The 16,439-nt window shown below is 41.3% G+C and overlaps 3 protein-coding genes across 5 annotated transcripts in view; 2 read left to right on the forward strand and 1 right to left on the reverse strand.

The window, feature by feature from the left end:
* Positions 1-1,168: 1,168 nt before the first annotated feature.
* The window catches only part of LOC118420680 (D-glutamate cyclase, mitochondrial-like), a 27,504-nt gene continuing 12,233 nt past the window's right edge, over positions 1,169-16,439 (forward strand). The window contains exon 1 of one of the 3 annotated variants that reach the window (XM_035827575.1): positions 1,169-1,278. The gene's annotated coding sequence lies outside the window, so the exon portion shown is untranslated. Of the gene's footprint in view, positions 1,279-5,546; positions 6,113-10,098; positions 10,266-16,439 lie in introns of those variants that run through there. The other 2 variants (XM_035827576.1, XM_035827577.1) reach the window with 2 other exon arrangements.
* Positions 2,255-4,779, reverse strand: LOC118420687. The gene is made up of 4 exons (XM_035827583.1): positions 4,661-4,779; positions 4,105-4,424; positions 3,571-3,847; positions 2,255-2,971 (listed from the first exon to the last, which is right to left on the reverse strand). The coding sequence occupies exons 2-4, from the start codon at positions 4,390-4,392 to the stop codon at positions 2,769-2,771; spliced, it is 768 nt and encodes a 255-aa protein (XP_035683476.1). The 5' UTR covers positions 4,393-4,424; positions 4,661-4,779; the 3' UTR covers positions 2,255-2,768.
* The window catches only part of LOC118420683, a 7,143-nt gene continuing 2,802 nt past the window's right edge, over positions 12,099-16,439 (forward strand). Inside the window, exons 1-2 of the mRNA XM_035827580.1 lie at positions 12,099-12,652; positions 16,093-16,232. Coding sequence (XP_035683473.1) covers positions 12,480-12,652; positions 16,093-16,232 — 313 coding nt within the window. The 5' untranslated portion in view covers positions 12,099-12,479. The remainder of the gene's footprint in view (positions 12,653-16,092; positions 16,233-16,439) is intronic.

A 16,439-nucleotide genomic window follows, 5' to 3' on the forward strand; every position in this document is an offset into this window, starting at 1 on the left:
GGTTCCCGCGGAGGGCTGACGGTGACTGAAACATCTTCTACAAGATCGTGATAGTTTGAAAAACAACCTCTCGCACGTTCCTCGTCGATATTAAATGAAAACTGGCAGTGTGTACACGTCAAAACTTACCCTGTACGTGTGCTGCACTGTTTTGTCTCAATGTTTTCTGAAATGTGCATAGTTGGTTGATTTAGAAAGGGTGTTCGGTTGACCAAAAAAACAAATACCATATTTAGATTGGTCCTAAATTTGACTGAAAATCCAAATCTTTCATATCATATAGGTAATGATATCAATATCAAACTTTCTGTCTTAGGGATTTTTCAACTTCTACTTAAAACTATTTTTACAGCCAAGATAAGGTCGAAAAATCGTCATTTTTTCAAATTTTCACACTCAAACACTAGTAATTTAAAATTGCCTCCATGTTCCAAAAATCCCTAAGACACAAAGCTGGAGATATTAGTTGCCGACAATATTAGTCCTGAAAGAGTTGATTTGCACGCGTTTTGCAAGCGATTTAAATACCATGTTTGGTCCTATGTCGAGTCGCACTGATAGTAACATAGAGTAATTGATACCGCCGTAAACAAGTGTTGTAACATTCAAGGTCACCAATAATGACACCAGCAGCTTTGTTACATGTCACATGTTCCAAACTAAGCGGCAGCAAAACTAAGCTTGCCAAATAACGGTTTATATTTGTGAAAATGTTTGTTTTCTTCTGACGCACGGCACCCGGGGAAATGAGGCTGTTTTCTGCGTGTTTACTGTAACAACCTGCGGGTGACGGCGGATGACCCCAAATAGAACGCCCGTTCTGTTCGATCACGCCAGCGTTCTGTTCGATGGAAGATGATTCGTGTTCTAAATCCCCACAAAGAAGTCTGGAAATTTTGGGGCCAAATTTTACCATCGTGGTCATATATTATTTTCAATTTATGTACAAGTGGCGGCACTACAATAAGTTGATTTACAACTTGAGTCCGCCGCCACTTCGTCCTCGTACTTTTATTTGCATAACGTTATTTGTACTTTTCAATTAAAAAAACAACGCGTTTGAATGGTAACGGCGCCCATACATGTTGGCCGGGTAGCGACCTTCCAAGTGGGCTAAAGCGAGCAGAGTCCATGGCTCCAGGCTATAGGCCGAGAACCGGTTGTTTCACCATGCACATACGGAGCGGCACAATTTTACACCTTAGTCAAAATATTTCAGTAGTACATGTAAGTCTTAGCCCCTGTAACTAACTGTTCATCCCAAGCGACTGAATATCGGTAAGAATTGCGAAATTGTACATGTCTTGTAGTTGAACCTGGCAAAACTGTGCGTGTGCTAATGTCTCGATGCAAGTTGTAGTTTTGGGTGACTCAACTGGCGGTCGATAGTTAAATAGTCAATGTAAGCCATTCTTACTTTCACCGTGCTCGTGTTGATTGATGTTTATTAGGTTACGTTCTTCGTGTATACTAGTGTTGAATCTGGAACCTGTTGGCTCCTGACCTCCGTTGTATTGGACAGCTAGCAGCCAATCGGTCTGATGCGTTAGCATTTAAGCACAAGTTGGTAAAGTCTGCCTATAACAGACTCAGTTTACACTACAGTCTTAACCAACCTTACACTTGGTTCACTTCTTGTGGATGTGGCTCCTGTGTGGCTTTGATGCCATGCTAGGCAATAGTTTATCATGCGTAGTGCTACTCAGATTTTGCCTTCTATATATATATGACCTGTATGATTATTTTTTATCTGACCTGTTTTTTATGCATTGACGTTGTTGCTTGTATGTTATTGCTTTGTATGTGTTGGTGTTATTTCTATGTGAGGGAGGGCAACTTGTAAAGGTTGTTCCTACCTGTTTTGCCCTCCGAGCAATCGCTATTTGTTGAATACAAATAAACGAATGATGCCTCAAATTGTTGTGAAGTACAACTCAAGGGAATAAACTGAGATCCCACTGTCTTTTGTACTTCGTGACTACATGGCTGCTTAAACCAGTTCTAACCAGTTCTTGCTTTGTGTACAACACCTTGTCCCACTTTTGACCTTGTTCTGAGCAAAACGTTGAGCAGTTTGAAATGAAGGGTCAGGGCCATGCGACATCTAGCGGGAGGAGGAGGTTGGTGCATAGAAAGTAGGATTCAAAATGTTTCCAACCCATGGTTCTCACTATTTTCGTAACATACTTCCCTGCTGAATGCAGAAATCTGTTTATTGCATATACTCGTATTCAAATCAAGGACAAAAGCAAAATGTATTGATATATAGCTTTATTATGAATAATGCCTGAGAAGAAAAAGAACACTACCATGTTGCCGTAGTATCGCTATCTTCGATTCGATAGTTCGAAACAAAACCAGAAGCTGAAATTCAGCAAACCAAACGAAGAAAACACACCCTGCACAGGAGAAGACAGATGTCGGCCTCCTTCGACAGGAGTGCATTCAGAAACTGCGTAAATTTGCTTACGAGGACATGTAATGATTTGTGCAATGTTGTCAATGTCATTACTTTGTTATTAGTCACTAGAAAGCTTTTAATGATGTCAAGCTGTAAAAAGGGTTGAACGAAATATGGGAACCAGTGGGCGTAAACAATCATCGCTTGCGGTCCTGTCAATCACCATGACTGACGGCGACAAAGGAGGGCGTCCGGGATAGCCAGGATGCGCTGTGGCTTAGAGCGGTCGGCATTGAAGCACATTTTGGATAGATCACCGACATATTGGCGCCACTTGCTGTGGTAACTCGTTCCCATGGCAGGCTGCCTATGAAGCACCATATACGGAATAACCGCCACTGAAGACGTGCTTCTCGTTCCCAACCAAGGCGGGAAAGAACGCACAGATCGTGATGGCCTCCCCTGTAGGCATTGCGTAGTGCGGGTCGTTCTTGTTCATCAAGAAAGCCGTACCCTTGGGATGGAACTCCGCTTCTTCTTTCCCTTCCTCCCACACGTATTTGCCGTTTCCTACAGAAAGTAATGGTAAAATTGATAACTGTGGTGATAAGAGAAGACCTTTACGAACTAAACTTAGTACTTTGATACATTTGGTCATTTGCACAGAAAATGAGTAAATGCTACAATTGAAAATGGATAGGATTTCAGTGAAGGAGAAAAGCTACGAAATCGCAGTGGTAAATGATGGGAATTTCATATTTGTGACATATACATAAAGTTTTGTAGATGGCATGTGCACCACCTTCTAATGTCATGCCGGTGACATGTACAGTTGATATCAACCCACTCTCCATACGGCCCCAAAAAGGCTATGGGACTTCCCGGTTTACATTCTGTCTGTCTGTCCTTTGTGACACTGCCAAAATAAGTTAATAACTTGAGAGCAGTGTCACATTGTCCTCGTCTGTCTTAAAGTAAAATTTAAGATACAAACAGCTGTATAGAGATGGGTATCAAAAGTGATAATAACTTGCGATTGTGTGTGATCACGGAAATGAAAGAACTGCCAATCATAAGCTTATCGTTGTGATGAGTGTTTACTGTTTACTTTGGAATTTTTATCTTTGCTTTCAGACAAGATATGTCCATAGCAACGTAACCAAACATACCACTGATATAGTAGCAGGCTTCTTTGTGGTGTTTGTACCACATGGGGACTCCCTTTTCTGTATCGTCTCCCATCATGATGGTCGTGTTGGTCACCGTGATCGGAAAACTGTCATCTCTAAGCAGGAATCTTCGGCTGTGGCCGCTCCCGAAGTCGACATCCCGATCGGTTCCGATGATCTCCGAGAGTGACCGAACAACCACTCCGTCTTTCGAGGGGTTGTCGTCTTGGCAGTAGAGACAGTACAGCCTCATGGGGTCATCCGAGGTCACTGTAACCTTAAGAACAAAACAAAAAGCAAAAAAAAAAAGATTTAATACGAATATTCTTGATGACACAATACAAGACATAGCTATGCTTCTTTGTTAACAAAGAAGTAGCATTATTAGTACCGGTTCTTACTGGAGTTGTTCGTCATTTGTAGTACTTCTTTGTCATATTTTCAAGGAAAATCCGTGTCTTCCTGGCCCCTCCGTCCGTAAAAATTAAACACCTGTAACCATTCATTATATTTTGTACATACATGTGTGATCACCTTGCACTTAACAGCCGACGAAAACGCCATGAAGAAGTCCGGAGTGACTTTAAACTCCCTCCCGTCCTCCAGACTACAGCGCCCCCTACCGGAGATACAGTAGTACATGTGGTTACTGGCCAAACATTCACCAGGGTGCAGCTCGACTTCGTTCTGGTCCCGAGTCAGAACGATCTCGTACGCCGTGTAGCCCATCTCATCCGCCGGGGACACCAGCTCTTTCCCCCGAAGGACTGAGGTGTTTGGCACGGGGGCTATCGGAACATCTACGGTGTTACGGACGATCATGGCGAGTTAGCGGTCAGTGTAGCAGTGTATGGCTGCGAAAATAACAAAATATTGACGAGAATAAATCGGCCAGTACCTTTTGAAAAGGGGTGTGCATGTAATACACTTTTTATAGCATTACCATTTACTTAGAGATAAATCATCATAAAAGATTAATAATCTTGATAATGATGAATTAAGGAAACCTCGCACATAATTAAATCGCTTCTTAATCCAGCCAACGCAGCTGCTATGAAAATAGCAAAGAAGACTGGTAAGTTTTACGCACCTGTTTCTGAGTCTTTTTGAGAGCGAACAACCTTTGGAAGCTGCCTAAACCGGTCTAAACCGACCCTTTTGCACACGGTGGTGTCTTGTTGTGAGAATAACAATAACAATGCCTTTAGCACCTGTACCTTGTGAAAAGGGGTGCGTATGTGATACACTTTTTATTACATTACCATTAACTTAAAGATAAATAATAATATTAATGATATTTAAGTAAGGAAATCTCACATATAATGATTTAGCTTCTTAATGTAGCCAATGCAGTTGCTATGAAAATAGCAAAGAAGACTGGTAAATTTTACGCACCTGCTTCTGAGCCTTTTTGAGAGCGAACAACCTTTGGCAGCTGTCGAAACCGGTCTAAACCGACCCATTCGCACTTAGCGGTGTCTGATTGTATGTGAGAATAACAAAGTGGCCTTGCGCACCTGCACCTCGTGAAAAGGGGTGTGTATGATGCAATTTTTTTATAACACATAATAATCTGATAATGATAAGGTATGGAAACCTCACACATTATGATGTCACGTCTTAATTCTACCAATTTAGCTGCTATAATATAGCAAATAATACGACCTTTGCCGAGCTACCCAAGCCGATTTAACCCGATCTTTTACTTGAAATTCTTCCCTTCTTGTGATTGTTCGTCCACGGGGACAACAGCTTTCCCCCCGAAGGACTGAGTTGGTCGGCAGGGGGGCTATCGGAACATATATACGGTGTTACGGTCAATCATGGAGAGACTCAGAGAGTCTCTTTCTTAAGCAAGAAAGAGAAGATTATTTGTGGAGAAAAATTATGCAAATTAAGACTAAATCTGTTAAAAATACTATAAGTATAATTCAAATTTTTTAAATGCTACAATGAAAGTGTGAAATAAACGAGTAGATTTCTATCAAGGTAGTAAATATAACGCGGCCTTCTATAGGACGGCCACCTATGTTTTGTTCTAGTTCCTGTTCGATCCAGTTTAAACCGGTGCCCTGACCGATGCCTTGACCCACATTTGCGATGCTACATCGATAAGAGTACAAACAAAAGCAGCATGTATACGCTGCGTTAACAGCCCCCCGAAACCCAGACCGGCGACCGTCTACATTTAACGTTTAGGTATGCATGCGTTCGTGCATAAAGACTTTCTCCCAGGCCTTAGGTATTGAAAAACCTTTCTTGAAGACAGCTTGTGAATTCTTGGTAGTTTGGGTGTTTATGTGAGACAGGGGAAGCTTTTTCCTCGTTGGTTTGTTGGCTGGTATACGGCTCTTCACCTTTAAAAGTGTTGTCTGCAGTCACTGCCTTCATTGTTGACTCAAGCTCAGGTGACTATTTCGTGGAGAAGGTGAGCATTCTACAACACACGGGGTCCTCAAAACACGTTTACGGCAAGCAGAGGGAAGGTTTCAGAAACACATTTGGTGAGAAGTTGGAAAACAACCTGGTTCCAAATTCGACGGTGAGTTTTCATGGTCTCAGAGTGAACTTGAGGCTAAGATAGGTTAGATAATGGTTTTGTTTGCATATTTTTCACGTTAAACATCAGTGGATTTAAAGTGGCATCTTTATCTACGCTAACTGGATTTCAGCCCTTTTTGTTTGTATATTTTATGATATTATGATCATCGATATCTATGTCTATAAATCATTTTGACATAGATCTGAACACTATCACAGAATAGCGTAATATCATACATGCATCATGCTCTGAGTTCATTATTACGAACCGATACACCGCGCTCGCCACTAGGCTATAGACTTCGCCACTCCTCTGAGGTCATTCGTTGGTATGCCAAAAAAGTTGAATGACTGGACAGTGTAGTGTTTTATAGGGACTCACAGCCTCCACCCCCCACTCCCCGCCCAACCTTTGCTAGCAGACTATTTTCATTGACCCTCCTTCAAGCAATGCAGCGCCGAACATACACTATCCCCTCCCCTGATGAAAACCATGCCTGATTAACGTTTTTCTCCAAACGCTCCCAAGATATTTTTTGTGTCTTGACTGAGCACATCAAAACGCAGATCTGTGGCTTTTTTATCAGCCAGGTAAAGATTTCACAAGGTAAGCATAACATGGTATGTAATGATTAACGCAGCGCAGGGGCTTGCTTGTGTATACGTTCTATTGCTTGGTGGGTGATATGTTAATAATAGAAGTTTATTTGCAAGTTCGTGCCCGAGGGCTAATTGCAAGTACACACAGTGACAATGGAGGTGAATGGACAGTCATAAACAATATTTTAATCTAATACTAGTGTTGGCTATTTCTAAACAGGTTGGGTTTGACTTCTTTTTTGGAAGCAGAGGGAGACGAAAAGCCCCACATTTTCTAAAATTTGTGGGTTCTGCGATTTCAAGAGAAAAGTAGCTTTCTGTTCGTCTGTCAATGTGGGGAAGTTGGGATAATACTTTGTGACTTCTCTAAACAGAGTGATTCTTTCGGTTTCGTTGAATGAACATTTGGAAATGAAATGTGTTTCGTCTCCCACTGCTTTAGATGTACAATATTTACAAATTCTTTCACACACTGGTAATCTCTTATATCTCCCTCTTTCCACTTCAAGAGGATGAGCGCTAATTCTGACTTTGCTTATTGCGGAGCGCAGCTCGAAATCAACTAGTTCTAAGTACTTCTCTCTAGCGTATACAGATTTACAAGTAATAGCATGATATGTTTACGGATATGGGTATCACTGACTGTTCTATGTGTAAACGTATACGCGTCCATGGATATCGAGTCACGCCGTCGCACGTACCATTCAACTAAAATAGGGGTGGAGATATGTAGAAAATGTGGGATAGCCCAAGTCAATATCAACGGGTCATCTAAGGGTCGGTGGTTTAGTGTTTACTAACAAAGTAGGTCATCCATGACAGCTTGCTCTGCGCCGGACGTAACGTTATGGGCTGACATGACAGTTGATTCTCCCCATTGGCACACAGCATAAGAAGCCCTGAAACAAGACATTGTAAAAGTACTTACGCACATAGAAACTTGCGGCATCTCACCTATGGACAATGGCGGCCATCTTGAATTCAGTCAAACCTCACGAGATCACGCGAGATCTCGTGATTTTAGCCCCGAGATTCAGTCAAACCTCACGAGATCACGCGAGATCTCGCGATTTTAGCCCCGAGATTCAAGCAGATGCATGGTAGCAAGCATTACATACGCACCTGAATAAAGTTTTGTTTAGAATAGGGTAGTCTTTTTGTGTAAAAATACATTTGAAAATGGTTTGCTTGTTAATTTGACATTTTTGTGCCTACTAATTTCCAAATAAAGGTGCAAATGTTAAGACCACGGACTGAGAACTGACTGTATTATATATAGTTAAGTAGAAAGTGCAACAATAATTGAGACATTAAATATTTTGTCAAATATATTTATTATGACATGAATAAAAACACTGTACAGACGTTTCATTTAAGAAGTATGACTTTAGATACTTTAGTATAAGTTATTGAACCTATTGTCTACTTCATGGTGGTCCTATCCATGTGATCATAATAAAAGTCACTATAGAATAGTCTTTGTACACCAACAGTTACACAATAAAAACAATAAAACAAAATGATAATCGTGAAAACGTATCTAACAATCAGTAATGAATTGTTTCGGTTTGCTAATTTGGTGGCCATTGAAATAATACTGTAATAAAATGTATACAATAACATTTTATGGTGTATTTCCCTCATCAAAGGGGAAAAGGCTACAAGCATCAGTGCTAGACTATATGTTCTTAAGTTATCTTACAAATGCTGCACAAATGAGGCCTATAAATTATGATATATCATTTAATAACATATTTTGAAACTGTTGAACTTTGTTCAGTTAAGCCACATAGTTTTTTGGCTCAACAACAGAACCCTCATGCAGTGGTCAGGTAGACTGAGAGGATGCTACAGCAGGCATGGTACTACTACTAGTACTAGGGGCCAGCCAGTTCCCAGTTCTCTTCAACTTTCAGCTGCTCTTGGGAGTCCTGCCAGGATGACAAAAAAGAATGATTAATCTACTGCTCAAAACAGTATTCTAAAAATACATGGCAACTTCTAACGTTACAATTCAAGGAAGCTATTACATACTATACACATACTATGTAGAATGGGATGAGGCTATATAGTCTTCAGTCTTTCATGAAAATCAGCAGAATAACTAACACAGAACCGTGAGGGAACTGAACATTTGTCGAGATGAATACATAATGAATTAAAAATATATGTATATATATATATATATATATATATATATATATATATATATATATATATATATATATATATTATTGATATTATTAATATTAATAATAATCAAACAAGATGCAAAACTCTTCAGTTTTTCCCTTTGTTTAAAATCACCTATATACACATTCTTTTATTTACAGCATATTTATCAGCCCTGTCAGTCTCCTTTCCTCTATATACTACTTACTTGTTACTTGATAAGGTCTATATACATTTATTTATCACTTGCGGCTTTCCTGGCTAAGAAAGTTTTCATGTCTTCAGAGCATGTCAATCATAATGCTATGCAGGTATATAAGCTATACTAAGACAATGATCATTTCTGCTATTTAAGCTTCTGCGTCTAGAAATACGCCTTACTTCGAAAACTTTAGACCATGCAATAACATGCCAGGCCCCCTGGGACAGAGAGTTCAGGCGCACTTTTCATGCCAAAATCCATGCATATTGCTCGCGTCTAAAAATTTACGGCCGCGTCTAGAAAAAGTTCCTATGTAATAACGCGCCATGACGTGTCTGGAACCCACAAAAAAATCCGCTAGTTCCAGAAAAAATCATGCAGTTAATTACAGACTAATTACTCCAAGACATCCTTGAGATCATTAGTCATCACCTCATGGCCTTGTAAAATTTTCAAAAATTCATATCTCACCCGAAATTCGTCCTAGAAACCTCCGGTTTTTCGCATTCGGTAGGACGTCTTCTCCATTATTGAAACAACAGCCAGTGCGCATGTCTAAAGCCCGCTCTCTTTCCCAGATCAGTCTGCAAGCTAGGCAAGGCATTAGTTCTACCGACCCTGGGGTCGAGATTTTCCCAGGTCACGTGGTACGATAATGAGCCAAGCTTTGCTCAGATCATCATCATCATATCCAAGATGGCGGCACCGGTTGTTCTATAGCAGGTTTCTATGTTTATATACGTATACCTTTATTTCAATCTCAAAAATTCTTCTCCACCAGAAAGTCACAAGGGTATACTAGCTAAACATGGAAAGAAAACAGAGTGTCAACCACCTCAAACTCTCGGCACAGCTGATTCAAGTAAACAGTAACCTCACCTTTGACCCAGTTTTACTCCTGTAGCCATCCGCTGGACCCAACAACTCAGATCTATCATTACGCCATCAAAACTGGTCAACTGAAGAAATTTTGTCCAAAATATTAAAGATCAGACCCTAGTTGTCACTTCTAGCAAAAAAAACCCAAGGTTGGGCAAAAGTTTTCAAAGAAAAGAAGGATTTTCAAAGGTTTTAAGTAGGAACTATAATCGTCTTCCCATTTTTTGCTCCCTACCACGTAACTCAACTGTGACGTCAGCCCTTATACCTGCTATACACCTAATACCGACGAAACGTTCAGGTGATGTACAAAGGTTCTTTTTGTTAATTTGCTTTGGGACAGACGAGACACTGCACTCAAGTAAGTTTTTAAATTTCTGAACATTGCCACATAATGATCTCCAAGTAGATCCTACGGCCGCATAACATAGTATCAAAAGCTGGCAGAGGAGTGAAGCCGGCCTAGGGGTGTATTTTGTTACATAGCAAATGGACACCTCTTGGCTGACTACACTCCTTGGCCAGTTTGGTACTATCATATGCCATTGTAGGATCTGCTTGGAGTTTACCACATACAGAGCACAGAAGGAAGGGACAGGCAGACTTTTTAGTTCTCCAACAAAGTCAAGTGCCCATTTATTCGCCTGGGTGAAGTGAGGAATGTTGTGTAAAGTGCCTTTCCGTCGGCACAACGTCGGCGCATGGTGGGTCTTGAACTTGGGACTTGAGGACATGCATGTGCAAAGGTTGACTCGTACCTTAACCATCAGCCCAAAATTTGGGTAAGTCCCACACTATTACAGTGTTGGTCATGCACTTGAAGTTTACCTTTTCATAATGTTATGTAAACGTTATACCAACACAGATGAACTGCCATGCTCGAAGGTTGACAGCTTATGTATTTAATGCGCTGATATGTCATTCCAGATCATACTAGTTTAGTAAGTATATATGCCAAGCTGGTCTGAAAGGTCGAATATTGTGCACGCCTCGTCTGCGCCATGTTTGATTCTATGGCACTGGAAAAGTCATGCGCAGTAGGCTACGTCGATACATGTAACGCTACTCCACGGGGTAACCTATATTCGTTGGTTTTAAAAACAACATTGTATTTAGAGATGCCCAGTCCGGGGACCGGGGGTTTCCAACCTGTAATATATTTCAAAATAATCTTTCAAAATATCCGCCAGTTTGAAAACCCCCCGGCCGTAACATGGTATCCCCAAATACTGTAAATGCATTTAGTTTCGCGGCAATTTAATTTCGCGGTAGCGGGGAAAAGGACTTTTCGTGGTGGTTTTAAGTTCGGGGTAGGACCATTCACTGTAGTCTTTTACTGCCATGGAAAAATGTTCGCGGTGATTTTAAGTTTGCGGTGAAACGGCCACCGCGAAAACCGCGAACATAAAACCACCGCGAAAGTTTCTGCATTTACACAACGGATATAGGTTACCCCCGCAGATAAAGGTGAACTAGAGTTAACATAAATGTTTTTGATGAGATATTTCGGAGGGAATATTTCGGTCATAATTTGGTCCAACCCCTGTACAGCGTGGACAGACGGTCACAGACCTAACGTGACACTTAAATCAAATGTGTTGTGCACTAGGCTTCTTAGACTATGTAGTTTAGTGACTGTGTCTTGAATATTTTTAGAAACATGAAACGAAAACCTTTAAGAATGTAACAAAATGCGAATTAAGCAAAAACAATTTGAAATGAATAATGTGAAAGAAATGTATATTGGAAAGTAGTTAAGTGACCGTGTGGGCAACCCATGATTGCGACAATACGTGAAAAGTGGAGCAGAGTGCAGATGACTTTTGAGTGACAGAAAAGGGGGTGTCGCCGTAGACAAATACTACAAGTGAAGATACTGTTAATTTGAATAGCGCGTGGAGGATACATGGAAGAATGCCAAAAGATCGGATTTAGGCTAGCTATAACCGTCTTGCTTATACAATGCAAGTTAATGCTAGTGATTTTATGATTCTATGTTTATTGAAGTAAATTGAATTTGTAATATGTAACATGTATGTAATTCTTTCCCAGGGTTAGCCCTTGACAATAGCCTATGGCTAGTTGGGCAGCCCTGGCTGTATGTATGAATATTAACATAGTATTAACATCCCCACATGGTTCACATCCCCACGCCCAAATAATATTTTCCATTTCATAGCTCTATCACTCGAAGCACATCATATTACACGTTTCCTCTAATTTTACTCCAGGTAGTGTTATAGATGATGCTACTGTAGCTCAAGTATTCACAGTAGCATGTCCACACAAAATCATCAACGATTTACGATTTAAAGTATCTTAAACGTCGTCGATGAAGGTTAGACATCCAGGTAATAAGATACGCCGAAGCGTTAGCAGTTACTCAAGCAAGAGAATTTGTCTTAATTGTTTGATCATTTTGTATGACGCCATCATAAGCTATGGGCAATTGACCTTTGGCACGCATACCGAGTAACCCTAAAGGAGTGTGTATCCTGTCGCATCTCATTCCGCCATGAAGTGTCATGGTAAGGGCTTGTTCGCGGCTATCGCGGCGGCAGTGGGTTATACCGCGGCGGCTTTGCTGTCCCGGCGGGTCGCAGAGGCAGGAGTCCCCGCCGTACAGCTCGTAGCGGTGAACGAGATCTCGGCAACTGCTGCGTTCATCCCGCTTGCCGTCATTTTCTGGTACGTACTATACAGAACTTTGATCTCTAATTTTTTCTCTCGTAAGGGACGCGGTCACATTTGACGTGCGATCTTTTGTGGTAGAATATTCGGAGAACCTTTGACAGAGCCGACAGTCGAGAACGACTTAGCCTGAAGTAACCTTTTTTCGTCGCCAGGCAGCTTTCTTTGTACGACACGGCAACGAATGTTCCGAGAATGACTTGAAGTTGTCGTAAACATATCGTACGACAAATGTGACCGGGTCCTTATAAGAGACCTGGTAATTTTCTGTAGTGTGGCACAATGACAATTATTGGACCGGTTGCCCTACCAATACTACCACACGTACCGTTGTTGTAATACGATTCCTTTTTGGACATGACGAGCACCCGATTTAGACTGACCGGAGCAAGACTAGAGGGCAGTTGCATGCAAGTACTCTCCAAGCAGAGGTTAGGCTCCGGCTGTTTTTTTAGTCGTTTTTATCGGGCTTTCTATTTTGTCACTTTTCTTGAAGTACGCCAGCAAGGTTTTGACACAGCAAGATATAAAAAAAAATAGAAAGCCCGATAAAAACGACTAAAAAAAACGTTAAAAAAAACAGCCGGAGCCTAACCTCTGCTTGGAGAGTACTTCAAGGCCTTAACAGTTGTTTGCGTTGCTCTATACGTATATGGAGGTCACTTCGATTTTGCAAAGGCACAAGCCATTTGGAAAACCAGGCAAAATGTATGGTCTACCTCTAAGTTAGACATCGGTGCGTAACTCTTGACGTACTGAGTATAGTGTTATAAAAATGATTATCGATTTTTTGACCTCCTTGTTGCAACTAAAGACTTGATTCTCAACGAAATCCTAAAATGAGGTGCTCATATCCTTGTCAATCCACTGACCAAGCTATTCAATTTACTCCTTGCATGCGATTATTTCACCCAACAATAGCGAGTAAGCGTTAGCCACATATTTATCCAATACATAAAGGTGGGCCCAAAGAGGACCCGGATAATTACCGGGGTATTTCTGTTATAAGCTGTCTTGTTAGATTATTCACCACTGTAATTAAAACATGGCTTTGTAACCGAGGGTAAAACCCAGGTTCTTTTTAGATGCCGCGGAAGACTAACACATCAGGGATAACAGAACAGACACAGAGACAGGGCTTTTCCGTACACCGGGCACGGGAGACTCAGTAAGGCAGGCAATCTATGACTATATGTTGTCTGGCTTAATCTCACAATTAACCTCCTCTCTGTCCGACTGTCTGGATACCTCCCTGATCAACTGCCTGCCTCATTAATCTCCCGTCAATTTATTCGTTCTTTCCAGACATATGCCTAGACAAATGTCTACAGCATGACATGGCACTAATTATATCATGTTCCTGCTATTGGCTTTGTTGTTCTTTCCATCTTCAGTTCATCAAAGAACAATACAAAGGATAACACCTTGTCAACAGTTATCACACAACAATAGCAGACTAATTACAGTTACCAGATGGGCTGTCTGTGGCTTCTTAGAGCATGTACGTGACAAAATGATTACCATAACACCTTGCTTTAAATGATACAACCAATTCTTCAAAACAGTGTATTTTATTTCTACCCCACTTACAGCTTACTAACTACCTAAACGAAAATAACCTCATTTCTCCAAACCAGGCTGGCTTTAGAATAAGACTTTGGGACTAACGATAACCTCTTTGTCATCGACACACTAATATCCAAATACACCAATAATCGCCTTTTTGCATACTTCGTAGACTTTTGGAAAGCTTTTGATTGTGTTTGGCAGGTAGAACTGTCTACTCAGCTCCAGGGTAAATTCTAAAATCTAATCAAATCGATGTACTCCAACCCACAAACCTGTGTCAAAAATAACTTAACTTACACCTTTAATCATAACCGATAAAGGTGTCCGACGATACAAAGATCTAACTCGTATCTGTGGTACTATGGAGTGAAGTAGAATCATTGGCAGCATTACCCTATGGTACAATATTATAGATGACCTTTGGCCGAACTTGTCAATCCCCTGGTGGTCACTGCAAGGTCAGTCCAAAATCTCCATACCCTCAGTGGTATTTTTCGTCTGGATATTTGCCCACCGTCTGTAAGATTCAACGGGGCTAGCTATACATAGTGACCTGCAAACACAGAACAGTGTCTTAAGATCGTACGGTGTCCTTTTAAGCGACGTCTTTCGCTGGTGTGTGGCACCTGCTTAGGCCACACCGACTCAATTTTATGGATGACATCCTCTGGAGACCCCAAAACTAATGCGCGAGGACGAAAAAAGAAAAATCCAGAAAAGAAAATATGCTGCTAAATCACAGGACTAAACATCCAGACCATTCTTTCCCAGACTTGGTTTGTCTTATGCTCACCTCCAGTAAGACTGTAAGAGAAAATCGTCGCCATTTCTAGTTCTAGTTATGTTTATATTGCCGTTCTTGTTTGAAGAGGGAACAAGGGCGCTGCGGCCCCATGTGCCCCCTTTACCCCGCAGAGCAGATTCTCTGGCAAACATGAAATTCTGATTCACCAGGGATGCTATTGTGTAACATGTGGCAACATATTTTTGGAGAACATGCGAAAATCAATACGCGCGCAGATGTTATCTATAAAATTAAGTCAATGTGACTTTATGTATACGCACCTGGGTAAATTTTGATAAGGCTGCAACTGTCGTCTATACTACGTTCAAGTGTGTGTTTAATTTATTGGATTGTCAACACACGCTAAGTAACGGTCACTTCAACTAAGAACGTCAGCTTTATTCAGTCTGTTGACCTAAGCAACTGTTAACTGATAAATCCGGCTACTGACATTGACTTTCAAGTCAAGTATGTCGCAGTTTACTTAGTGATTTCTACAAATACATTTCGTTCGCTGGTTACAGATTCACATCAGCGGATTCGGGCTATTAAGTAAAGGGTCAAGAACATTGCATCATCACACTTTTGTTATGTGTAGAGAAAGGTACTCGACAGAACACAAATTACTAACAATGTAACATGTCAGCCATTCTTTATCATACGGCACTCTGTACCAAGTATTGCCTAGTGGCAAATTCTCCACGTATAGTAAACTTCCCGCTCATGCTAGGCCTGCCACTTGTATGTAACAGTCAGCAACCCTGACGTTCCGACCTGTGATTGGTCTTTTTTTAGCACTGGCATCCCTCACCGGCCAATCACGTTGCCACTTTCGGTCATGATGCAACGTGATTGGCTGGTAACTTTCGCTCTAGCAACAAGAGGGGAGTATCCAATCGGCTGACGGCTGCATGATAGCGCTAACCAGCCAATATAAAGTTCGTATCGGAGGCCGGTGCACCAGGGGATTTTCTTGACATAATACAAGAATAGAATTTCAGTTCACCTTTGTCTACATATGACACCTTTATTTCAAATATAGCTGGGTTTGAATCTATAACAATTTTTTAAAAATTGTTTGCAGCTACAGAGAAGGCACATTTGCTCATGACGGCCCCTGGCACATGTACAGTTGGCAGACTTTGGTCCAGCTGTTGGCATGTGGGCTGATACGTGTGGTATGCACGAGTTGTATCCTCGTCTCAGCTCTACTCATCCCACCAGGTAAGGCTATCCTATCTTGTCACCCCTCGATTTGTCTTATAAATCCCTTGCTGCCCATTCCTACGCAGAGACATCCAACGGCGCCAGCAAACCGCCTCTTGTCTGTACTCTGTTATCTCAAACGTCCCCATCAGTTCCCGTGGGCGTCGCCAGAAACCAGCTGTCAGCCAATCAGAGAATAGGCCTTTCAGATTTCAAAACGGATCC

This window comes from Branchiostoma floridae, chromosome 8 (assembly GCF_000003815.2).
Source record: "Branchiostoma floridae strain S238N-H82 chromosome 8, Bfl_VNyyK, whole genome shotgun sequence".
NCBI classification, from domain to species: Eukaryota; Metazoa; Chordata; class Leptocardii; order Amphioxiformes; family Branchiostomatidae; genus Branchiostoma; species Branchiostoma floridae.